Below are 27,714 nucleotides of genomic sequence, written 5' to 3' on the forward strand. Positions count from 1 at the left end.
CAAATTATTTTTAAACGTTTAATAATAAAATCTACTGCGATAAAAGCACAGCAGGACAGTAATGTCTAAGTACATCAAATGTATATATTTATGGTACCTCGTGGCAATTAGAACTTTTACTACAGATATTGTAGCTATGTTGGGATGTCCCAATATATAATAACACCAGATGATAACCGTGACTTCGTCCGCGCGGATTTAGGTTTTTTAAAAATCCCGTAGGAACTCTTTATTTTTCCGGCATAAAAAGTAGCCTAGATAATATGTTATTCAGGGTCGGGATAATATGTTATAAGCCATAATACATATAGATATTTTCCGAATTTCAGGCAAATCAGTTCAGTCATTGTGGCGTGAAGACGTGAATGATGAAACTAATATACCTGTACTAAGGGTTGCTTGTATTATTACGGTATTCTAATATAAAAACAGCAGGCTATGAGGGAACAAACACTTTTATTCAATATATAACACATACAAGCGGCCCAAAGGCTAACATCTGTTCAATAAATAATACCTATCATATTCATTTGTAATATTATGTAACGGACACCTATTTTGTATAAAAACATACACAACAACATGTCCAGTTTTATGCAAACAGTAGGTAAGTGTTTACTAGCGCATTTTTTTTAAATTTAATTTAATGGTATTATCTAATACTTAGTTTATTCAAATGTCTGATTTTGTTTTAATTAATTAATAAATAATTATGTAAATAAAATAGTCTACATTAATTTTTACACGATTAAAACAATGTAGGTACCTATAGGTACTTAGGTAGGTATACCTTGCTGATAATATTTTATATTATACAATACGTACTCGTAGGTACCTACAAGTTGAATCAGCAAAATTCGGAAAGATGGTCACATAAGAATTGAGATTTCATATTTATTAGTTCTTCAGTCAAAATCATAGTTGAAAATAATATTATATTATTGCAGACCCAATAAGTTGTAAAATTTTATCTAAGAACATTTTATCAAAATAATTGATATGTGGGATCCATTGAGCGAATAGCGTCAGTAATACGGGAATGGCGCGAAAATTAGCGATTGTCATTGGCTGTTCGATCAGGTACATCGATGTAACTTCTGTGGTGTATCGTAATTTGTAAGTACCCTAATATTTCTTTTAGAATCGGTTGGATTTTGCTACATATTTTCCATCCCATACAAAAACTTATGATCAGATTTGTACACAGTTTTGGCATAGACTCATTTATTACATCGAAAATATAAAACATGCATATAGTTGAACAGTAAATATAAGTATTAATCTTAATTCATGTCATAACACTAGGTATATTATCTTTTAAACTTGAAATTGAAATAGAAAAAATTGATTCCAAAACCATAAAAAGTGCAGATTGAAACTTTCAACTATATTTTTCTCTATCAAGCGTTTAACATTTTTTGTTTGTAGACACTTAAAACTAAAATTACTTTATAACTTATGACTATTATCTATTATTGGTGCCGTAAATATAGGTCACAAAGACTTTAGTACTTTGTAATCGTAACTCGTAACAATTAGATACGTTTACAATTCAAGAATAATTTAATTAATCCATTTCTTATCTTGTACTTAGACATTATATATGTACGTCCATAGCTTATAATATTCAATTACTCAAACACTATAATTTATAAGCAGTATTACAGCCCTGCATTCAGTATACTTGTTGCAGAGTCACTCGAGGGAGGAGGGACTGTTTAATCGAAGTTTTAGTTTGAAAGATGTTAATGCTTCCTAAGGGCTTAATATGAAAGCCATAATATACTCGTATTAATAAATAAATTGTGAAATAAATTTTTCTTACTGTTATACTTTAAGGCTCTCTCCCTCCTACGTAACAGGTACCGTAAAATATAATGGATACCCCTATCTGATGTGCCTTCAAGCAGCGATTGAATTTGTACGCATTAGGTACGCAAAATGTTATTTACTGTAACCAGGGCTATTAATAAGCTTTAACGTTCACTAGAATTAAACAGCAAAACTCTACTACTACTTTCGACAACAAAAACAGTTCAAAAAGACCGCCAACATACTAATCATAGTAACCGATATTGATTAGTACTCGATCCATATTGTGCACAAACAACATACACATCACTCGTGGAAGCACTTTAAATCTATCAGACGACCAACTTTTCAGTCGGATTCTATAATTTCGATTTTCGATGTTCATTTTTATGCTACCTACTGAGTGAAGAATTTTTATTTTCCCTGTTAACATGGTCACATCATTGGAGTTTATGGATAGGCCTACTCATTTCGTAATGAATGCGTGATGTGTTCACAAAAATGTACCTGAGTTCTTTAGTGATATGTCTCTTTTTTGTTTTTATAAACATTTTTACATGGCGCTATGCACAACGATGGCATTATATCTACTGTCAAGCAAAAGCCACATATACTTCAAGACTGATTATATAGGTACCTACACCTGAGCGTACCTTATACCATATTATGACTGTGCCTACGTTCGATTGCTGTCAACCATTGAGGTAGGAGGAATCTACCCTGTCAACCAAAACGTGCGTCTGACTGTCGACCAAATCTATCGTAATTTAGCAAATTAAATAGATTTTATGAGCACGGGTTTTACAAAGGGCCTATCTAATTGGTAGGAAAGTACATCGATGTATAAAAGGGACAACGCGAAATACTGGACAGGTGGTACAAGACAGCTGCCAGAACCGCAGGAGGCATATTCAATGGGAATGTAGGTACCTATGTGAGAGATTCAGCCGAATCAACCGCATCGAATGCTGATGACGGCAAAGTTGAAGACTCAAGTGACCTTTCTTGTTTTCTTTGAAGTGAATTCATTACGTGCGCCTCTACTTGCAGATAGTCTTTTCTGATGCGATCACCTTTAGAGCACTTTAAAAAACTAATGGATGTATTTAACGACGTAATAAAATGTAATAAGCACATATTATAGTACAGTAAGATTAATAAACTAGGAAAATTATATAGATTATCTATTTCTTATAAAACTAGTCGATGTTGGTAGGTAATAATTTTTCTATTAATAAAAATAAGATCCCTAACCAGAATTATTATCGTTTATAAAAGTCACCTACAAATAAATGAATATTCAAGCATTGATAATAAATAGATCCACGGGTGGGATACAATATAAAACAGTCACCAACAAAAAAGTAGGTTGTCTGTGATGGTGGTCCTTATTAATCCTAAATTTTATCACAATACTGAATCGCCAATTATTATTATTATTTAACACCAACTTAAAAATAAATAGGTAGGTACCTGCTAGTAATAAATTATACTCATAATAGGATCTAGTAAGAAGTAAAAACCAAAGAGATACATAAAATACCTGTAGGTATTAATTTGGAGACATACATTTTACCTGAAATGATATATGAATCAATCTGAATTTTATGTCATGGAATAATCTATATTTTATCTACTTATAATCAAACTGTAACGTGACGATTTCTTTACATTAAATATATTAAGAAAATTTAATATGAATATACTATATATAGCATTATTATCGACATATTATAGCCCAAAACAGTATATTTTATTTACTTTTGTCCGTCTGTCTTCTGTCTGTCGGTCCGTGCATGCTTCACGCTTAAACTACTGAATGGATTTGAACCTATTTGAACGCATCTTGACATACTTGCCATAGAGAGCTAAAACGGATATTATTCCGAAAAAATAAGAGGGGTTCATTCAGGATAGGGAATGAAATTTTCTGTCGATGTCCCTCCAAAACTCCATGAAAACTAAACCGATTTTGAAAAAAAAATTACATAGTCAAATTATTGGTTTTATGTTTTTAAAGATCTGACGAAGTCCGTGGTCCGAGGGTTAAGGCTGGGCGTTGAGTCAATGAGTGAGTCAGGTGAGGATTGATCGATAGTTATGTTACAATATTTCATATTTTTCTTGTATTGTGAGATAGGCTTGCGCTTGATGTTGACGACAATCATACCAAGGAAACAGAGCAATGATAAGGACTGAGGTCTAGGTTGGAGCGCGCTTGCCTAGAAGATTCGCTCCTATTATCTCTAGCGGCTCTTGCCTTGAAGGTTATAAACCTTTTTAAACCAAGTACTATAAGAGTAAGCTATCGCTTTATATCAATTATAAAAACAAGCAAAAGCTTAACATTCAACAATTAAATAAGTAGCTAGGTACATAAATGTAAATAAGTAAAGTTAGCTTATTTTACTAGATATATGAAAGTTTTAATATAATCTTAATATAATTATAATATACCTATTAGAGGCGACAAAAACACTGGGATAGAGAAAATATAAATAGTAGATACTAATATAATAAAGTAAGTACAGTATAGATACGCGGCGTAAAATAATGTAGGTACATTGACCTTTAGAAAGAGATGGCGGTTTTGTAGAGCGGTGTCTCTCTCGTTGAGACCGACAAAACGTCACATAGGTATGAGTGACGGAGACAAAGCTCTACAAAGCCAAAATCTCATTCTAAAGATCGATGTTCATTGTTTTCTGCCGCGTACTGTAAATAATTTAATGAGTGCTTGGTCTTGTATATTATAATAATAATTGTCTAGTAGAACTTTTGTTTAACAGATATGTTAAATTCGATATCATTTTTATCTAGGCAGGTACATACCTACCTACCTAACCAAACCACAGATTAGGTATTAGTTACCACGAGCAAACAGGTAGCCGACAGTTAAATAAAATAAAAGTAAATAGGTATTACCTACGTAGGTACCTAATCGTAATCGTATCTAAATTAATACCAACGCTAAAGGTAAAAGGTACTCGTTATTACCATTTTATTTTAATAATTTCAACGATTAATACAATAGGTACCTAAATAATTGGTAGTGACACACAATATTTTGTGCCAAAATTCAGATCAGAATGTCGATGCGCATTAATTAATATCTATATTTGCTGAAATAATAATATTATACCTAATATAGTTACATAGTGACAAAATACAGAGATGACCATGAGATAACAAAAATAAATTCTACATTTTATATCTGTCAATTCTTTGTAATAGGTAGGTAAGTATGTTACGTCTATATGTAGGTATAGTATCTATCTCCAGACTGGTACGGTGGTAGTTTTTCCAAACTAGGTAAGTAATTGTATAGGGGTTAGATTTGAATGGACATATTAAATAATAATTGCTTTCCTTTAAAAATGAAAACTTGCAAGAAATAAATAGGTAGGTACACTGAGAAATTAGTTTTTTTACAGGCAGGTATAATTTGTTTAGGATCGAATTTTATACGAATCATTTGTTTCGATTTTCATAGTTTTACGATGTTCAATTGTGCAATCTTGAGATAAAGTAGGTACCTATTTAATCATAAGTTTCCGATTCTTGTTGCACCAGTTTAAATCTCCTCGGACTCTTAACGGAGATCGATCCGTGTCCATCCAACGACAATCTTCCTTTCATTTGCAAATACCTATAAACAAGAGAAAATAAAAAATTATGATCATAACCTTGTTAAATCTAAAACTAGCAAGGAAAGCGAGTAAATATTTATGATTTATTACTAGATGATGCCCGCGACTTCGTCCGCGTGGATTTAGATTTAGATTTTCCGTTGCTTGGTATAAGTCCCGCAAATTACTATTACGCTGGAATCATGTCTCATTAACATCGAAATGACGTTATTTGACGTCAGCCAAAATAAAAATATTCCATCAGCTCGAAACTTCAGTCTAGTGATGACGTCCCTAAAATGGCGGTCATTAGTAATTTGCGGGACTTATACCACCTTTTTAAACAAAAAAAGAATAAATGAAATCGGACTACGCGTTAATGAATCACAACTAAGTAGGTATACATTTTGACTTTCATCCCCTCTCCCAAGAGGATCATGCTGCCTTATCGAGAGTTACATTTTTGTTCCGTTTGCCGTGGAGACCCTGGGGCTATGGAGTCTTAGTGCTAAAAAAAAACACGAGACATTTCACAGCGATTAATAGCCTCATCTGGTGACAGAAGGGCTAGCTCATTTTTTGCGCAACGGATCTGCCTGGCTGTCCAGCGCGGAAATGCAGCCAGTATTCTTGGCACCATTCCACGCGGACATGATTTGTATAATAATCAGATAAGTTAAGTTTTAAGTTTTATTGTAATACATATTTTCAATAAAAAAAAGGTAGGTGTAGTAAGTATTCAAATCTTCTTTCTTCTCTTGCGACTTGGATATTTTTCAAAATCTATATATGGGTATAAAATTATTGTGTCTTAATATATTTAAAAGAAATAAGGTTTAGAGAGACTGACTAAAATTCTACATACTGACTTCTTAATATACCGGCAGACGAGCTTAGTTGGACGTTGTTGCCACTCATCCAGGACCTCTTTGGGTGCTAAAACCTACAAAAACAAAGCATTAACGTTAGATAGTGTTTTGGTAAGTGCATTCTATTACCGATAGATAGCGCCGTGTCCTGTTCGGTCTATCGGGTTCAATAACACAAAGTTCACACCAATTAATTACGGATTTATTAAAGTTACAATGTTACAACATAAAATACAATTAATACTGTGAACAAACTAAATAGCAAAGGACTAGTTACTTCGGCGGGCAGGGAGCAACTAAACTGCTCACGCTAGTTCTACAAAATATGCCCCGTGTGACGAACTGCTAGCGTCAGCAGCTCCCTACAGTAGGTAAGTACCTGGTCGCCTTTAAGCCTGTCTAACAGCGTGACGCAAACAACAGCTGCCTTAATGCCGGCGTGGTGCGTCAGTGCAGCAAACGCCAGCGACTCCATCTCGATATTCACGACCCCAGCCTTGTGGATGCTCTCCAAGTACTCCATTTTGTCGGGTTCTGTGAAGTCACAGAAAGCACCGTCGAGACGTCCTTGGCCTGGAATTTTAAATAGGTACAACTGCTTTTAAACCGGATAAGTAGAAAGGTACATACTGACACCAGACAAACAGCTGACGATATCAAGCGAGTCGCAGGGAGCAGCTGGATTCAGGCGGCGCGGCGCAAGAATGTGGCGTGTGATAATCGGTTGAGCCGTTTAGAGCCACAAGTGGACATAGAACAGACATACATACAGGTCAAACACATAACCCTCCTTTGGGCTTAGTTAAGTAAAAACTCATAAGCCCAACAAGACGAACATAATTATCTCTGATCGGAAGACACTCCCTCAATATTGGCAGAAATGCATTACTGCACAGAGAATGCAATTTTAGCCAATCACAATAATTGAGATTGTAATAATGATTGATGTCAGGTTTTCCGTACTGGATAAAGCAAGTCTCACTACAACTTGTGGCGGCAGCGGCGCGCAACTACAGGAGCGCGAGTTCTACGTGCGCTTCTCAGTGTGAACTACTTACTTTCATACAGGTCTTTGTTAAGCAAATTCTAGGAGCTGATACGTACTTACCTAGGTAGCTGTGTTGTAACAAAAACAATAATATAGTACGCGACAGGTTGAGATAGCAATCGGGGTATGAATGCTGACAATATCAAAGAAATAGGCTACTTAATTAAAATTAATGTATTATAATGATATATGGGGGACATTATTACATGATACCTACCTTCATAGAAGTCGTAAGTGCACATAGTCTTGCCCGTCACAGTGTCGTAGGGATCTTCGGGGTCAGACAGAGCCTTCAACTCCCGAACTAGCCTTTTATCCAACTTTGCAAGTCGCTGAATTGTCTTACCGAGAACCGTCTGCAAAACAAATAAGTAAAATACTAAAATATCAATAGAACCAGAATAGAATTAAAAATCAAAGATAGTCTAGGGGTATAGACTTCGGCCATCTGTTCGAAGTGTCCGGGTTCGATTCCGGGCACGCACTTCTAATTTTTTAGAGTTATGTGGGTTAACAAATAAATAATATCACGTGTTTTAACGGTGGAAGCCGGAAGAGGTATGGCAGTTTTATTAAACCATTTAATGTTTTATCTATGAATTAAATACACACCTACTCCTAATCGATTACAATGCAGCGTCGTACCGGAACGTTAAATTTTTTGCCGACAAATCTTTGCCAGTTTGGTGGTTGATAGGTAATATATCAAAACTTCCCACCAGACCAGAGACCATTTAGAAATCATAAATTCCCTAAATATCTCCCACTAATATGACCAAGACATTAGAGATGAAAAGACCATCAAACTGTGTCTGACCTGCGCCCACTCCTAGTAGTATCTACTTCTATTAATATTACTCCTTCTTTAGTATAAGCTCGCGACAGGTCGAAATGGCAATCGGGGAGGGAACGCCCCGCACATCCGCACAGCCACCGCGCTAACCCGGTGCGGGCGAGCGTGGGTAACGTGCGGGTGTGCGGGGCTTTTATTGGTACTCCTTACCAATTCGAGAACATTCCGAAGCGCACCGTCGACTGCCTCTTCGGAAATGATGACGGTGCCGCCCTCGTAACCGATGCCTCCACACGTGCCGATCCTGAAGAACACTGGATCGCGTACCTTTGCATGGTACATCAGTTTTATCACCTCGTGCAAGAGGATTCCCACTGACGGGATACCCATACCGTGCTGAAAGTATACAAAAACATTGATTCATCTGTAGGGAAGGTATAGTACGCGACAGGTTAACATGGCAATCGGGGTATGAAGTGAGGGATCGCTCCGCATACCCGCTCGTCACCCGTGCTATCCCGCACCGGGCTATAGCGTGGGGGCTGTGCGGTGTGTAGGGTGTTCCCTCCCTGATAACCATCTCGACCCGGAATCCTTGGGTACGCAGACGACAGCACAGTAATGGAGAGATACATATCCAGTCCACGCGCTAGCAGTTCTGAGATCAATGAACTCAGAGAGGCGATGGTACTGCGGTTAAACTCTACTCTGAAATACGTTTCAGATTGAGGTGATGCCAATTTGGTAGAATTTAACGCTACCAAAACGCAGGCGTGTCTACTCACAGCAAAGCGGAGTCCTTTTACTTTGACTCCTGCTTTCCGGAATATATCCATTAATATCACTGATCACATTGATCTCCTAGGTCTCGACATCTCAGCTAACATCAACTTCGGAAGGTCCATCGAAGTCAAAGCCAAGACTGCCGCAAAAAAACTTGGCATTCTTAACAAGGTCAAGCAGTACTTCACGCCGCGCCAACTGGTTACTTTGTACCAAGCTCAGGTCAGGTCATGCATGGAGTACTGCAGTCACCTCTTCGATGGCTCCGCTAAGTACCAACTAGCGGCTCTGGATGCTGTTGATCGTCGAGCTAGGAGACTCATAGGCAAAGACTCCCCTTTACTGGCGAAACTACAAAGTCTCGATCACCGCCGCAAGGTCGCCGGCTTATCAGTGTTTTATAGGATATATTTCGGAGAGTGTGCTCAGGAACTTTTCGATCTTGTCCCCCCTTCACCATTTTACCACCGAACCGCAAGACGTCGGGCGAGTTTCCATCCTTATGTCGTCGACATTCCATCTACACGCACGAGACGTTTTGCGTCATCATTCCTCATACGTATGGCTAAGGTTTGGAATACTATTCCGCGATATGGGTTTCCTACCAATTACAACCCGGGTATCTTTAAACAAGAGTGAATAGGCATCTTCTAGGTAAACGCGTCCCATCTTAGGCCACATCATCACTTCCCATCAGGTGTGATTGTGGTCAAGCGTACACCTATAATGAATATAAAAAAAAAAAAAAAAAAAAAAAAAAAAAAAAAGTCCTGTCGCCTAGTATACCTATTACCTACCCTAAAGTTTTTTTCATTTATTTTACCACTATACCCGCGTGATTAATATATACATACCCTTACCAAATTATAGCTTTCTAGTACTATAATACTTAAGGTTCGTACGCACCTGAGCGGCGCGGCGCGGCGCTTCAGTGAGCTTCACGTCGCGGCACAGAGCTTCAAAATATCATTTCTATCATTTTGTATGGCGCATATCGCACTAGAGCGGCGCGGCGCGGCGCTTCACCGCGCGTTGCCGCGCGGCACGGCTGGAGAGAATATTTTGAAGCGCACCGAAGCGACGCGCAGTGCAGTGACGCTAGTGCGACATACCCAGCGGCGCGGCGCGGCGCTTCAGTATGCGTACGTCGCTCGAATAAGATACACGCGCATCTTGTTAGGTATTTAAAGTACAGGCAAGAATCGGCAAGATAGACCTCAAAATAAATAACGTAGGTTTAATTTTTGACACATGACGTGTTCCTCATGCTCTTAGAAGTATATCCTCAAAGGTCCCAACCCCTAGGATGTCGGCTTCCCCCCTTCCCAGTGTCTAAATGTATAAATGTCTCTCCGAGCGTTATGAGAAAACATCAATGGTAAAAATAATCCTGATTAAATAACTATAATATATTATGTACATAATATTATACCTACCTACTCATCTAGGTAGAATTAATAGTTTCGGAAATATGCCTACCTATTGTTGTACTTGTGTTTATATTATACTAGCTTATGCCCGCGACGTCGTCCGCGTGGACTACACAAATCTCGAACCCCTATTTTACCCCCTTAGGGGTTGAATTTTCATAAATCCCTTTTTAGCGGATGTCTACGTCATATTAGCTAGTTAGCTAGCCAGCATGCCAAATTTCAGCCCGATCCGTCAAGTAGTTTGAGCTGTGCGTTGATAGATCAGTCAGTCAGTCACCTTTTTCTTTTATATAGGTATTTAGATATAATATGTACCTGTGTTTACCTGCATATTTTATATATTCTATTGCACATAAAACAAAGACATTTTGCGAAAATGCTTTTTCTAATGTAATTTCCACAGAACCTAAGGGACTAGCTGATGCCCGCAACTTCGTTCGCGTAGATGTAGGTTTTTTAAAAATCCCGTGGAAACTTTTTGATTTTCGGGATAAAACTAGCCTATGTGTAGGTACACATAGGCTACTTTTATCCTACAGGGTATAATCTATCTCAGGTATATAGGTACTAGTAGGTGATTCCCGGAAATGTGCTCACCTATAGAAAAATCTAAATCCACGCGGACGAAGTCGCAGGCATCATCTAGTTGCATTTTTTTTTAGATTTTTAATCCCGTGTGAACTCTTTGATTTTCCGGGATAAAAAGTTGCCTACCTCTGTCAATTCCCGGAATGCAAGCTACCTCTGGTCCAAACTTCATATAAATGGGCCTTTAACAATCCTGTGGAAATTCTTTCATTTTCCAGGATAAAAAGTAGCCTGTCCTTCCCCGGGATGTAATTCAACTTTGTACCAAATTTCATCAAATTCGGTTAAGCTGTTGAGCCGTCAAAAGCTAGTAGATAGACAGACAAATACACTTTTGCGTTGATAATAATATAAGTATGGATATGCATAAATATTTTTTTATAATTTCCATAAAAACTATCATCATCATCATCATCATCAACCGATAGATATGTCCACTGCTGGACATAGGTTTCTTGTAGGATTATATTACCGACCTGTGTGGTATACCTATTGTTTCTAATGTAATTTCCACAAAAACTATTAGGCAATAGCATAAAGAATTTTGTCTTCGACATTCTGAAGTAAATGTGAAATGGTACAGAGTCATTAAGAAGGCGAGGAAACAAAATGTGATATCCTTCTTGATAGCGTGACTTTGGTATGTCAGCAATCCATTTCTTCTTCTTTTTTAGGGTTCCGTACCTCAAAAGGAAAAACGGAACTCTTATAGGATCACTTTGTTGTCTGTCTGTCTGTCTGTCTGTCTGTCTGTCTGTCTGTCTGTCTGTCTGTCTGTCTGTCTGTCTGTCCGTCTGTCTGTCAAGAAACCTACAGGGTACTTCCCGTTGACCTAGAATCATGAAATTTGGCAGGTAGGTAGATCTTATAGCTGACATTTGGGGAAAAATCTGAAAACCGTGAATTTAGGGTTAGATCACACAAAAAAAATTAAATTGTGGTCATGAACTAATAATTAGTATTTTCAACTTTCGAAGTGAGTGACTATACCAAGTGGGGTATCATATGAAAGGTCTTCACCTGTACATTCTAAAACAGATTTTTATTTATTTTTATGCATCATAGTTTTTGAATTATCGAAATCATACGACTGTAGTACGGAACCCTCATTGCGCGAGCCTGACTCGCACTTGGCCGGTTTTTTCTCTTCGATAATTCGTTCTTCTTCTGCACAACAAAGAAATAATAATCAAATCCTCTTCACTGTCGCTCATCTTGCGACGTTGTTGCTCGTACGCGAACGGGTGTAAAAGTGACGCGCAAGTGACGCGAGCTGCCGCGTACTGAAGTTGTAGTGCGGTAGGCACCGTCGAGCGGCCTGAGGTGAAGCGTTCTGCAGTCGGACTGAAGCGCCGCGCCGCGCCGCTCAGGTGCGTACGAACCTTTAATATGAAATAAGTCGGAGATGGACGGACGGACAGACAGACTGACGAGCGAAGCTATAAGGGATCCTAGTTTACTACGGAATCGTAAAAAGACAATTCTTTCATTTACTGTAGTCAGATTAATGATAGTTTCTTGGGGTTAATCAAAGGTGACATGCATATTCGATTCGTCTCAATATTAATACCTCGTTAACAAGGACAGCTGATTCATTAGCTCAATTGAAAAGCGTCGCTTTTTGCGCTCTTGTTATACAAGTTCATCTTTATTGGCGAATGGAATATTTGCACTACGCAAGTGATTAAACTAGATGTAGGTACGATTGAACAATAGGTCGTTTGAAAAACTACTATATCGAATTCTTTCATCTTAAGCCGAGTATAATGTATATTATTGTACCTACTTTCTCGTAGATTGGTATCGGTAATTTACTTTATGCATTCAAGCAAGGTCACTAGGTACCTATAGTCCACGACAGGTCAAGATGGCAATCAGGGTATGAGGCGGGGGACGCCCCACACACCCGCATGTCACCCGCGCTCGCCCGCACTAGGTTAGCGCGGGGGCTGTGCGTGTGTGCGGGGCGGTCCTTTCATGATCTTTCATGGGGAAGAGGAACTGGCGTACAAAACGGTGTAACTACCTACACTTCTAATCAATATATTATATTCTTTTTTCTTTAATATTGACCTTTTGGCCCATTGAATACAAATCTGCTCATTTCTAACCCAAATGGCCTAAAACTGTGCTGAAATTGAATACTTAGAGACTTCATGGTTCGAGTGGTTCGGTTTCAAACAAAACGACCTAAAATAGTTCCAAAATTGAATCCGAATTCGTGATTTTGATCAAAATGGTACAATAACAGTAAAGTTTCATCAGCTTTCCTTCAGTTTTTTGCTACTCCATTAAACTCTTACTTATGACAACGAAACGTTACTAATATAACCAAAGACATTTATTACCAAAATCTTCGTTGTGACGACACCTATGGATCCCAGACGTAGTCACTAACAAAGCTCTGAGTCACTCAGCGGGTGATGGAGAGAGCTATGCTTCGAGTGTCTCTCTACGAAATCAAGTTAGAAATGAGGAGATCCATAGGAGAACCGCAGACAGAGTGACCGACATAGCTCTACGGGTTGCGAAGCTGAAGTGGCAATGGACAGGGTACATTGTTTCAAAAATCAATAGACGTTAGTGTCCCAATACTCCAAAAATGCTAGAATGGTCGCTAGATCGACAGACTGCAGACGACATCAAATCAAACGAGTCACTGGGAACCGCTGGATTCAAGACCGTGGGGTGTGGAAATCGCCTACGTGATACGTCCCGCCGTGGTCTAGTAAGTAGTACATCTAATAAGTAGATGACGATAATGATGATGACCATAATGATGTGATACACAAATACTCACACTGATACACAGAACGGGGCCGACTTTATACATGGAGTAGCGGTAAGAGAACTGACTGATGTCTTGCAGCGTGGTGCCGCAGGGCAGCTTGTGCCCTATCTCTGCCATTATGGTGTACGCGAACTGCTCCATGCGCTTTGGTGTGCCGCCCATACAGACGAACTGAAAAAATTAAATAAACTGAAACAAAATGCTTAGCATAAGGCCGCGATTACATCTGTAAGTTTTACTCACGTAAGTAGCTTACGTAGTTAATTGACAAAAAACTTACTAAGGTAAATGACACTTATTTACATTACTATATTTGTCGTAATCTACTTAATTGAGTAAAACTTATAAAATTTAATTTAGTTTTTTGTTTCCTCCTTTTTTCACTGCGTAGCCGGTCAGTATTTCTTAAACGATAGTTTTTTGTAAAAACAATCTAAGAAACCTCATAATGATTTTAAAATAAGCAACCTAGCTACCTACCTACCTATTTAAGTATCATACGAGGAAATGATACGTATTACATTAGAACTCCATAAGTAAGTGTGTATATTAGTAAACGGATGCCAGGTACACCTGATAGAGTATCGATTTATCGCAGCTCTAAGGTGCCAATCATGGCTGAAAATTATTGTTCTATGGCACGCAAAACATTTTTAAGCATCAGATTGTTCTCTTAATACATTACTAGCGACCCGCCCTGGCTTCGCACAGGTAGCTTATTATAATTATTCTATAATTTTTTGAAATAAAATATAGCCTATATTACTCAGGAATAATGTAGCTTTCTACTGGTGAAATAACTTTTAAAATCGGTTCAGAAGTTCCAGAGAACCCTCTACAAACAAACTTACAAACTTTACCTCTTTATAATATTAGTAAGTATAAGTAAATAAATAAAATCATCATACTGAATGCTTGAATATTATAAATGCGAAAGTGCGTCTGTTTGCCTGCTAGCTTTTCATAGCCCTTCCGTTGGTACAGAGTTAGATTACACCCCGGGGAAGGACATACTTTTATCAAGGAAAATTGGAGTTCCCACGGGATTTTTCAAACGCAGACGAAGTCGCGATCTTCATCTAGTATTATATAGGTATTAGGTACCTACACTACCCAAGTGATTGCAATAATATAATTATATACATTTGTTACGAGGGGACCACGTCTGACCTAACTCGGCATCACATGATATTATACGATCAATAACAATACGTAACACTTAAACAATAAATAATACGAACTTACTACGACAATCAGATAACTGTCCTTGACCGTAACTTTACATGGAAAATAGAATTAGTCGGTCCGCTACGTCAGTCTGGAACAGCTAATCTCAATAAATATAGATGCACGGATACGTTTTCGGCAGTGACGAAACCGAGGCGATTCTGCTAGCTTTATAGTTTATACCTACAACGCTAGTTTTAGTATAAGCAAAACCTGAAAGTAGTTTGTTCAGAATCGATAACAGAATCAATTGCAATCATTTTAACACCGTGTTATATTTTGCACAAAAAATACTTCCTATTCCTAATAAAAAATCCTGCAAGTTTGGCCACCTAGTTGAATGGCCGCATGCACCAGCTGATTCGAGCCGCGCAAGCGCCAAGCGGCAGCGCACACGATCGCCGCCAACCGTCCTGTTCGCTTGGGCTGGTAATGTTTTTGCGAGAGTAATGTTTAGGCTCGCAGGAGGTGGATGGAAGAAAACTAGTCGGCGATAATATCCTTATAATAATTATATTCAAAGTTACATTTAAATGAAAAGACTAAAAACTAGTGCTTATCTCTAAGGATGAGAATATTCTAACTTAATATTACGATTCCCACATCGCGCGGGTTCTGGTATGACGCCGCGTCAGCTATACGGGTCGTATTCGTACGTGGGAATGGGAATGCATGTTGCGCTGGCTCACTATGTATCAGCCGCTGGCTTCGCCTGCGTAACACCTCCCCCATCAGATCGGCGCATATGGAACACCTTGGCTGTGAATTGCGCCGAAAGGTCATCGGATGAAGAACTCAGAATTTTGGTTATGTTTCTTAACTGCAAGGTCTTCGTGCGATGTATTTTCTGATAAACTGTAATGATCATATTCAGTCTGCAGGTTCCAATTAATATGGCGAATGGTAATGATTGTGTGATAAATAACTCCATGGTCCGTACTTGGAGGTAGAGTGATAGGCGTTTGAGATGAAACCTTTGCACTTGCATCATGTAGGTGATCCAGTTTTGTGGACTTCAATTATTCATAACGTGGAGATGGTCTTGAGTCAAAGGATTCTTCTTTAGGTAAAACTATAACTTGGATGGCTATGTCTTCTTCTATTCTGGGTAAGTGTAAATCTATAAGCTTCGTATATCGGCATATTATAATATAGATAACCTTTGCTGGTCTTCGGGCATTCAGCCTCTATGTACCTGTATTCGTTCAAGCAAGGAATGGATAATAAGTGACAAGGATATCATGATGCGTATGTGGTAATGGGAAATTAATACATAATATACTTAGGTTAAACTAACAGGAAATTTTTAAACTATGAAAAACAAAACGATATCATTTCTTACATAATACTAACCTAACACTATAATATCCTAACACTATAATATCCTAACTCTATCATGTTGGATCATTACCACTGGCTGCAGAAGTAGATTGATTATAAGGAGGATCCTGCAACAATTGGGCAGAGTTAGGAACTCTCTTTAGTCTTGACTTCGCGATTGGGCCTCGTTTTCTTCTAGTGTAGATGTGGATTGGGAGATTTGCCACAACTACATCCTGAGTATAGCGGGGAGCTGCCTTTTGACGAGAGGCAACAGGGTTTCTAACAAAAACTTGTTGTTCTGGGGAATAATTTGCTTCGGGCTCTCTAGTTCTATTACGACTATTAGTTAAATCTCTGCGTAGACTACTACAGGATTCGTGGATAAGGTTATATGTAATTTTCATTCTATTTTTATCCTGTATGTACTGCTGTAAGACATGTGTCGTGAGGTCTATGTCGAGTGGGTCGCGTGGGTCAAAATGTCCAGTTACTATTTCGATTGGTCTGCATTTTGTGAAACTATGAATACTGCTATTGTAGGCTAGAAGAGCATAAGGTATCAGGTTCCTTACTGATTCATCCTTTTGACTGATTCTAAAGATACGAAGGTGTTCTAAGAGTGTTAAGTGAAATCTTTCAACGATACCATTTTCGTTAGGAGTATGTGGTGCGACCTTATGATGCTGGATTTTATGAAGTTTGAAGAACTCAGATATAAGTTGATTGTTAAATTCCGGACCGTTGTCAGTAACTACAGTTAAAGGATTTCCATGATGCGTACTAAATTTAAGTAATGCTTGAACTACACTGACTGCCGTGCTGTCTCCTAAGAAATATGCTTGAGCATATTTGGAGAAAGAGTCGACTATTGTCAGAAACTTACAGCTTTCTACACTTAAGAGGTCTAAGTGCACAAGCTCAAAAGGTTCACTGGGTGGTGGAACTACTTGAAATTGCTGTCGGATTGGATTACGGTCATACTTAGCCTGTCCGCATACTGCACAGTCGTTGATAAATTTTGAAATATGCTCTCGCATTTTAGGCCAGTAAAATTTTCGAGATAAAGCAAGAAAGCATTCATTGATACCGCGGTGGTTTGTCTTGCCATCATGGTACTTATCTATAATTTGTTGCTGCCTTAAATATTCTCGAACATTTTCTACTTCTGTTTTAGCTAAATTGAGTATCATTGACGAATTTTTAAAGGTTTTCTGTATTATTGGAATTATCTTATACATAGCCAATGGTGGATTGATTAATAAACCAGTTTTAATTTTAGGTTGAACAAATTCTTTAATAGCATTGATGACATCTTCTTCTAAATTAGACTCAGATAATTGAACAGTCGTACGCTTATGGTTTTCATAGGGGTTTGTAGTGACTGGTTTGGTTTTAATATCACCTACAACGTTAAAAACGATTTGCCTAGTAAATTTATTCAACGGATGTTCTGAAATCGGGATTTCCAAGATGGGGCTTTCGTCATCAGTATGGACAGTTGCTGTTCTAGAACCATCTTCAGGCTCCGGAGCTGAGAGAGTTCCAGAGTCATCTAAAGAGGGAGCTCCGTCCGATAGATTCACAGCAATCGAACTTAGCTCTTCCACATGAACTTCAATGCGCGATAACGCGTCCGCGTTGGTATTAGACTTTCCTTGCTTATACATCACCGTAAAATCGAACTCGCTGAGTTTTAAACGCCATCTTGTAAGTCTCGAATTAGGTTCCTTAAGACTCATTACCCACTGCAGGGGCTTATGATCTGTAATAATTTTAAATTTACGTCCAAAAAGGTAAGGCCTGAAATACTTGGTGGCCCAGACGATTGCTAAGAGTTCTTTTTCTATCGTACTATAGTTCAATTCGCTAGAATTAAGAGTTCTAGATGCATATGCTATCGGTTTATCAGACCCTACTGGGCCCTGTGATAAAACGGCACCTACTGCGACATTAGAAGCATCAGTTGTTAGCAAAAATTCTTTAGTAAAATCCGGATACTGTAAAATGGGATCATTGGTAAGCAGTTGCTTACAGTGCTCGAAACACCTTATGTATTCATCATCGATTATTATTTTAGAATTTTTCTTCAGGCATTGAGTAAGGGGCTTTGTTAGACGTGCAAAATCAGGGATGAATTTTCTGTAATATCCTAGCAATCCGAGAAAACGTTTGATCTGTGTCGTAGTCTTTGGTAACGGATATTTACTTATGGCTGCTATTTTATTGGGGTTTGGTTTTACACCATCTTTAGAAATTATGTGACCTAAAAATTCGGTTTCTAACTTCAAGAATTCAGACTTATCCATCTGTATCTTGAAGTTTGACTCACGCAATCTCTGAAATATCTTTTCCAAATTAACTATGTGCTCTTGAAGACTTGTGCTAAAGCAAATTATGTCATCAAGATATACTAGACACACTTTGTTCTGTAGATCTTTGAGAACATTATCCATGACTCGCTGAAAAGTCGATGGAGCATTTTTCAACCCCATGGGCATCCTTAAAAACTCATAGTGCCCATTCTCTACATTAAATGCAGTCTTTTGAATATCAGCGGGGTCCATTTCAACCTGGTAAAAGCCACTAGCTAAATCTAGGGTAGTGAAGTAATGACACTTCCCTAATTTGTCTAGAACATCGGTGATGTAGGGAATAGGGTACTTATCATCAATCGTTTTCTCGTTTACTTTTCTGAAGTCCACGACAAGACGCCATTTACGACGACCAGAAGCATCTGCCTTTTTGGGAACCACCCAAATAGGAGAGCTCCAGGCGGAGTCAGAAGGTCTTATAATATTTTGTTCAAGCATTTTACTGATTTGATCTCTAATTTCTTGTCGGTGGACATAAGGATATCTGTAACTTTTTGTATGTACAGGAATTTCATCGCTGGTCTTAATTTTATGTTTAATCTTATTATTGAACGTTAAAGGTTCACCTTCAAGATAGAACACGTCGGCATACTTTGCACACAGTGCTTTCAAATTAGCTGCTTCTTCTGGATTTAAATGTCCAGTGCGAAGACGAGAAAAAACTTCTTTAGCACGATTCGAAGAAACATTGGTTTGCTCACATTCAAAATTATAAAGTTCTGCTGATATGGGTTTGTCTATGGAAAAAACTATATCATTCGGGGAATCATTAGTAATTTCAACATATCCTTTCTTATTTTTAACGCGTGTTATACAATCGGAAATAATACAGTTGCATATAGTTTGAGATGGAATCAAGACATCACCGTCCTGCGAATTAATAGGCAATGCAAATAGCTTTGAAGAATGAGCAGGAATAATTTCTTCGAACAAATTAACGTTACGCGAATCATACATTTTTATTGGAATCTCAGCGTTACGCGTTACTAATTTTCTGTCTTTAAGATTAATAGTGGACTCCAATTTTTCAAGTAAATCTAGGCCTAAAAGACCGTCAAAGTATTCGTGAAAATTATATACGTAAAAAGTAATATCACCATCTTCGTTAAATTCGGAAAACCAAGGTAATGTAATGGAATAGTCATTTTTAGTTGTTGCGTGCACGTTGGTTACTTCAAAGGGTTCATAGTTAAGTGGCATATTACTAAAATACATTTGTACTGCTTTAGGACTGATAAAAGATTGATTCGCCCCGGTATCGATAAGAAATCTGAGAGGTGGATTACTAATCTGTACATAACCAAGTTGCCGCTGGACATAAAAATTTACATCTATCCTGGTTTTTCGGATTCGCTGACTATCTGAAAATTTTCTTTCTTAGAACTGACTTCCTGTTTCTGATCAACTTCTTCTGTTATTGGACTTGGTTCAACGTTCGAGGAGCTTTCCTCATAGTAATTATAGCATTCATCCGTAAATTGTTCGTAATTGTCATAGTCATAATCGTAGTCATAGTCATAATCATAATCATAGTCATAGTTAAGTTCATTAAAATTGACGTCGCGTGATTTCATATAGTTAGTTGGTGGTGGATTACCAAATTTACGCCAATCATGTCCCGATGGTGGTAAATGTCTAGGGGTGAAATGACTCACACCGCTCATGGGACGTGGGAAATTAGAATTGTTAGGCGATTGGTGTCGATTTGGAAATTTGAAAACGTTGCTCTTCGGGTTATAATTCGGTGGAGGAGCGCGAAACATTAATTGGGTACGATTAGGACCACGCGGATGCATTTGAGGGTTAGGTTTCCAACCAGGTCTAAAATGCATAGGTTGCTGACTCTGAGGTGGTCTAAAATGTATAGGCTGCTGCCAAGATGGCCCAGGCATAGCGAAACCTTGTGACCTTGAAGGACCTGTGTAATTTGATACGGAAAATTTATGTCCAAAAATTTTCTGAGAAAACCCGCCTTCATTTCGTTGTTGTATATATAGGGTGTTAAGTTCCTCTTGTACAAATTCGAGGGCTTTTTCCATTGACACTGGCCGCATGCACCGTATCCTTGAGCCTAGCGGGTCTTTTAGACCACGTAAATAACACTGCAAGGTTAACTTTTGGTAAAGTTGCCGTTTAGCCTCTATTGTGGTAGGTACGGATTCATGTAGGGAAATGTAGGTCATAATTGTGCTAAACAGGTTTTGGCACTTTTCGTAAAATTCTTGCGGGGTGCTAGAGCCTTGTGTCTGTAGAGACAAATCATTGTATAAAGCGGTCTCATCGCGATGGTCTGCGAAATTATTAATAAGGGCATTTCGTATGCCATTCCAACTATCTGGGATACCGTTTGCATTAATTAACCTAGCCGCGGAACCTGTCACTTTATTTAATATTCCACTAATTAATGCCGAATTTTGTAACTCATGTCCCGGACTAATGTCAAAATGGGCAATCACTAATTGGTCACACAAATTTATAAACCGTGTTAACACATGAGGATTTCCGTCAAATTCGGGTAAAAATCTAATAGATTTATAGATAGTATCTAAATCGTTTGATGCCATGTCTACTAAGTTCCTAGATTCGTCTACGGCTCTTGACCTATTAACCGAACCTACGAAACTACGTCCTGACCTTGGATGAAAAATCTTGACGAATAAAAATTAAACTAACACACACAAAAAAGACACTCAAAAACTTTTATAAAAAACCACTCAATAAAAAAATTACTTCCCTAAAGTTCACGTAAAATTATATTAAATAGGTCTATAGATTTTGTATAAACCTAGATTATAAAATTTTAGGAATAAGGACGATATATAAATGAGGATTCAATAAAAGTACGATTTAAAAAAAATCTATTAAAAAAAAAATTAAACACAATACCTCTTTTTCTTGTTAGTCGGAAAAGGATAGGCAAAAGGAACTTGAACGATTCAAGTACTTACCGCATCGCCATTCTATTTCTTTCCACGAATCGAAGTTTAGATTCTCCACTACACTGCGGCCTCCGAATAGTAGGTTCTCAGGATAAGTTGTTCTCCGTCACAGTTGTCCGATACAGCTACAGGTACAGCTTATCCTACCCCGTCACTGCGCCAGTAATGTTTAGGCTCGCAGGAGGTGGATGGAAGAAAACTAGTCGGCGATAATATCCTTATAATAATTATATTCAAAGTTACATTTAAATGAAAAGACTAAAAACTAGTGCTTATCTCTAAGGATGAGAATATTCTAACTTAATATTACGATTCCCACATCGCGCGGGTTCTGGTATGACGCCGCGTCAGCTATACGGGTCGTATTCGTACGTGGGAATGGGAATGCATGTTGCGCTGGCTCACTATGTATCAGCCGCTGGCTTCGCCTGCGTAACACGAGGACAACGACTCAACACAACAAGCTTATAACTTCGTTAATTTTTATTCAAAATATGTTCTTGAAATTTCGTATATATACCTACCTTTCTTTATGAAAAAATATTTGACACGTGTTTCGATTTTTAGGGTTCCGTACCTCAAAAGGAAAAACGGAACCCTTATAGGATCACTTTGTTGTCTGTCTGTCTGTCTGTCTGTCTGTATGTCTGTTGCTTATACTAAAACTAACGTTGTATAAAATATATTTTAGCTGATCCACCCAGCTACGCTCGGGTGGAATTTATGCCTATGTTACTTCTGAATTCTAGAGCTCTCTAATAATGAAAGAATTATTAAAATAGGTTGAGTATCCTCTTTATAGTATTATTATTATGGACATACCTTAACATCACCAAACATTTCGACAAGATCATGAGACCCGCTGCCCAGTGCCAAATGGTAAAGGATGTCTTGGTCCATAAGTTCGATGTTCGGGTTACGGAGTCGCACCGTGCCATCGGGATATCTACGAAAATACGTAAAATTTGCAATTATTGTAGATAATATAAGAGAAAATCCTCTCGTAAGCACAAAGAGATTTCCTTCTTTAAACTCTTACAGCTCTGTTTTTCTTTATTCAGATACAAGTTTAGCTAGCCCTTGACTGCAATCTCACTTGGTGGTAAGTGATGATTCATATAATATGTTGTTCTTATAGCAATCCAAAATACCTATAAATAAATCTTTTCCTTCAGGGAATATGAAACCACAAAATTTTAAGCAGTTTTTCCCTTAATCTAAGTAGTATGTACCTACTTACCTATAACAAAACTGAAACTGGATAATTCTTATCTGGTATATGGAATATTATATTATTTTGTTACGAATTTTGAAAACTTCAATCGGGGGAAGCATTATTAATTTTACTATATAGATCATAGAGTCTAAAACAGTTTTTTTTAAATTTTTGTTTGTCTGCGCCTACTCTTGCGACAGCGTTTCCAATAGGCTACTTGACTCATATCTAATTTCGTCCAATAAATGATTATTTATTATAGTATTTTGCTTAAGACAACGAAATATATCAATAACAATTATTAAAAACGCAGGATGAATATATAAATCCAATTTAAAAAAATACAATTTTTATTTTTATTTGAAACGCAGAAAACGCTGTCAGCCATGATGTAAATATGTAAACAAAGAAATGTCATCCCTATGTCACGCGTGGACTAACGTAGTATCGATATATATAAAATTTAAAGTCTGTAAAAGTTTGTCAGGACTTTAAATTATCTACTTATTATATCAAAGCACAGCCTAAACATCTAAACAGCTGGTCCTAGATACATGAAATTTGGTGGGTGTGTTCTTTGTAGGTAAAGAGAAGGTATCCACTAGGAAAGGATTTTTTGAAATTCCACCCCTGAGTGGGTTAAATGGGGGTTTGAAATTTATGAAGTCCACGCAGGCGAAGTCACGAGCATAAGCTTGTTTTTATATATTTCTAAAAACTCATAGTAAACGTAAAAAATTATCGTTTTCTCTTTATAAATTGAATAAGTTATTAAGTAAGACTTACAACAAAGTGATCTTTGCAAAAATAAATTTGGGTTGCAGTCGTTAGTCATATAGGATCCCTTTAAGCAAGTCTTCGCGTGTTACGTATATTTATTTCACTGGGCACTCTAATCCACAACTTTCCTGTGGTCTTTATCGATGCGTTTTTACATTTTCGGATGATACAATAACGATAATAACTATATTTTTCATGTAAACTAGTATAGAAGTCATGTTTATTAAACTTTGGGAGGTTATGCTGTTGTTTACAAATGCATGACGTCAGAGCACAGATAATCTATCGGCCAAACATGGCCGACAGTGTTTTCACCTGTCTAAGAAAAATATATTTTTAAATTAAAGTTTTACGGTTTTTAGGGCGCAAAAAAATATAGTGTTAATTTTTTTGATCTAATAGGACAAATATTAACCATTTAAGACCTACTTAAAAAAAGTGTCAACTAGCCTATTCCGAATCAAATATGTACAGTACGCGGCAGGAAATATTTTACATCAACCTTAAGGGTGCCTGTCCACTGAAGCGGAGCGGAGCGGAGATGTGATGAACAGACCAATCAGAATGTCGGTAAATAACGTGATAATTTTATTCCGTCACCTAACAATACTCTGGTTGGTCAACTATACACATCTCCGCTCCGCTCCGCTTTAGTGGACAGGCACCTTTAGAAAGAGGTAGCGGTTTCGTAGAGCGTTGTCTCTGAGACCTCTCTTTGACCGACAAAACGTCACATAGGTGCATACCTATGCGACGTTTATCACTCATGTGACAGAGACAACGCTCTACGAAGCCGCAACCTCTTTCTAAAGGTCGATGTACAATATTTTCTGTCGGCTACTGTAGGTACTTAGGTAGGTACTGTGTAGGTACAGTAATATACGAAACCTTCAATTTTGACATACTTTATATTTTTAAAATTTCAACGACACAGGGTGTACTTATTTATGACCTAGCATAGCAGGTATTTATGACCAAAAACTCGACAGAAAAATTAAATAAGACGTAAGTGTGTACTTAACAACCTAACACTACTCTCGGCCATTTCATTAGCTTGGTTCCCGTTCGCTTGAAATTCGTCGTCATTATCAAAAACTTTCCTGTGCGGGTGATGCCCGTTCTGTTGCTCTGATGGATGCCATCCATTTTTTTGTACTCGCTCAGAAGGCCCGTTTAAATTCGCAGAATTCGTTTGAGGCATCGTGAAGTCCTGTAATAAAGCCTGACGATAAAGGAATAAAAAATAAGTTGGACCGAAAATATGGACCGAAAATTGTGCTCTTTTCAGGTTCCATAAACCAGTTTTAATAATTCTATGATATAAACCGTCTGGTTGGTTCTTAAAAAAAATTCATACACCCCTCTTCACTACTTAGATTTTCATCATCATCATGATCAACCCATCGCCGGCTCACTAAAGAGCACGGGTCTCCTCTCACACTGAGAAGGGTTTTGGCCATAGTCTACCACGTTGGCCATGTGCGGATTGGTAGACACACACCTTTGAGAACATTATGGAGAACTCTCAGGCATGCAGGTTTCCTCACGATGTTTTCCTTCACTGGTAAAGCAAGTGATATTTAATTAATTAAAACACACATAACTTCGAAAAGTTAGAGGTGCGTGCCCGGGATCGAACCCCCGACCTCCGATACTCTGTTCGATAACAAGGAATGAATTCATTTTGGTGAATAATTACCTACTCTCCTTATCAATCGATGACAAACTTGACGTAAACTACTATTTAAACATTGTTTAAAAATACCTAGGTATGTCTTTAACGCAGTTACTAGCAACATTTATTACGTAATGGGATGTAGGTATGTCCTTTCTAAACCTAATAAACCTACCAAGTTACTAAGAACTTAATCAAAGGTCAAAAATTTAAGTGATAGGCGATAGTCAATGTTATTATGTAGGTACCTCTATATTAAACAAAACAAAAGAACTTATGATTTGTTGGCAAACAATTCGATCAAGGTTACTAAGACGCTGTTTCGTAAATTATTGCAATTGCGAAAGGAGTAGGCTTATTGTCATAAATTAATTTGATTGATATACTTAATACTTATCAATTATTTATCCATCTAGGTACATACATAGAGACCTATGGCACTTAATTATCTATTTAATATTTTATCATTTAATTGTCCCTGCATCTATACAAAAACATCTAGCGTAAAAAATGCTCACTTTCAAAATTTTAAATCTATAATAATAATCAAAGAATAAAAAACTTACCTTAATATGCCTTGCAACGAATATTTTTTTAAAATTTATAAATACCGTAACACCACTGATCGATATTAATATGAGCACACAATACCAGTACTAGCGTAGTGAGACGCCAGCTTCCCAGTAACGAATAATAGAGCCAGCCAACTTGCAGCTTAGCAATCAAACAAACATTTACTCACACGAACGCATTTGTTATATACATAGTATGAACATGAATCAATTATTTTATGAAATACTTAGGTGGCCAATCATCCAGGGGAAGTTAGGACAGTCTTATCATGAAAATATTATAAGTCACTGTTAAATCACATTTTCAAGAAATGTAACCAAATTCCATCAATTACTTTGTGTATATTTGAACAAATTATTATGTACTAGCTGATGCCCGCGACTTCGTCCGCGTGGATTTACATTTTTGAATACCCCGCGGGAATTCTTTGATTTTCCGGGATAGAAAGTAGCCTGCGTGTTAATCCAAGGTGTAATCTATCTCCATTCCAAATTTCATCCAAATCCGTTCAGCCGTTTATGCTTGATTGAGTAACAAACATCCAAACATCCAACTATCCACACCTTCACATTTATATGAATTAGGATGAGGATCACATTAAATATTATCGTAATCGTAAGTATCGTAGTACAACATGAAAACAATTCCGTTCCAATAATTTAAGAACTAAAAGAAGAGATTCAAGAAACACCTTGCCTACAATACATATTTTGATGACCTCCCTCGCAGTAGTAAGTGGTGTGGGAGGTTATTAGTGGGAGGTCCCGGGTTCGATTCCTGGCAGGGGTTTGAAATTTTATCATTTTTAAATTTCTGGTCTAGTCTGGTGGGAAGCTACCCGTGGCTAGTTACCCGGCAAAGCCGTGCCGCCAAGCGATATAGCGTTCCGGTACGATGCCGTACAGAAACTAAAGGGGTATGGGTTTACTAACACTGTCATACCCCTTCCAGGTTAGCCCGCTACCATCTGAGCTTGCATCATTACTTACCACCAGGTGAGATTGCAATCAAGGGCTAACTTGTATCTGAATTGAAAAAAAAATTATACAGGAATTACTCACCTCTCCAATGCTTTGTTGAGCCACTTAATCTTCAGGTGATAAGGTACGAGTATACATATAATTCCTAACTGATTTAATTCCCCTTTGATCACTTGGGTGGATCCAGGAACCACCGACCCAGGACCCAGGTGGTCAAAGTGGAATAATACATCCACGCTTGCATTATTTATTACGTACAAAAGTAGATACGCATACAGGGCACAATGGAATAAAATAGGGATGGGGTTGCCACCCTTATTTTATTCCATTGTCCCAACCTATGCCAGTCGGTACGATTTTTGTGTATTACACAATTATCAGATACACTATTGCACAACTAGGTAGGTCCTTAATCGTAATTTGTAATAGTTGCGCAATGGTTTATAATTCAATATCTAGGTAGGTATAATTTTATGCCCAGCATGCGTTGCAATGCGACTCGCACGTCACTTATTTTACATTGATGGTACCTACTGTCAGGAACCATTAAGCAAGTCTCAACAATAACTGTTCCATGTTTCCCTTCACCGTTTAAAGCAAGTGTCCTAAAACGTACATAACTCCGAGAGGTGCGTGCCCGGGATCGAATCCCCGTATTATGTTGAAATCGGAACCGTCATCGCTTTTTAAAATAGCCTGGTCACCCCTACTGCTACCATCTTAATAACAATTACAGTAGCATTCTCGTAGATGCGTAGACTCAGCAAATCTGAAGGTCACGTTATCAATCTGTATAAAACTTTTAGTGGAGAAGGTCAGTGTTCTATATAAAACTACTACGAAAACTTTCAAAAAACTTGTTGTTGAAACGAGGGTTTGGTAA

The 27,714-nt window shown here is 37.8% G+C and overlaps 1 protein-coding gene across 3 annotated transcripts in view; it reads right to left on the minus strand.

Annotated features, from left to right (window-relative positions):
• Positions 1 to 437: 437 nt before the first annotated feature.
• The window catches only part of LOC117984329 (uridine phosphorylase 1), a 29,135-nt gene continuing 1,858 nt past the window's right edge, over positions 438 to 27,714 (minus strand). Inside the window, exons 1-9 of one of the 3 annotated variants that reach the window (XM_069500440.1) lie at positions 25,845 to 26,018; positions 24,626 to 24,813; positions 22,430 to 22,553; positions 13,756 to 13,917; positions 8,362 to 8,547; positions 7,576 to 7,714; positions 6,690 to 6,883; positions 6,311 to 6,384; positions 438 to 5,461 (exon numbers count right to left, since the gene is read on the minus strand). In XM_069500440.1, coding sequence (XP_069356541.1) covers positions 5,353 to 5,461; positions 6,311 to 6,384; positions 6,690 to 6,883; positions 7,576 to 7,714; positions 8,362 to 8,547; positions 13,756 to 13,917; positions 22,430 to 22,553; positions 24,626 to 24,804 — 1,167 coding nt within the window. In that variant the 5' untranslated portion in view covers positions 24,805 to 24,813; positions 25,845 to 26,018 and the 3' untranslated portion in view covers positions 438 to 5,352. Of the gene's footprint in view, positions 5,462 to 6,310; positions 6,385 to 6,689; positions 6,884 to 7,575; positions 7,715 to 8,361; positions 8,548 to 13,755; positions 13,918 to 22,429; positions 22,554 to 24,625; positions 24,814 to 25,844; positions 26,019 to 27,714 lie in introns of those variants that run through there. The other 2 variants (XM_034970956.2, XM_034970958.2) reach the window with 2 other exon arrangements.

This window comes from Maniola hyperantus, chromosome 8 (assembly GCF_902806685.2).
Source record: "Maniola hyperantus chromosome 8, iAphHyp1.2, whole genome shotgun sequence".
Classification (NCBI taxonomy): Eukaryota; Metazoa; Arthropoda; class Insecta; order Lepidoptera; family Nymphalidae; genus Maniola; species Maniola hyperantus.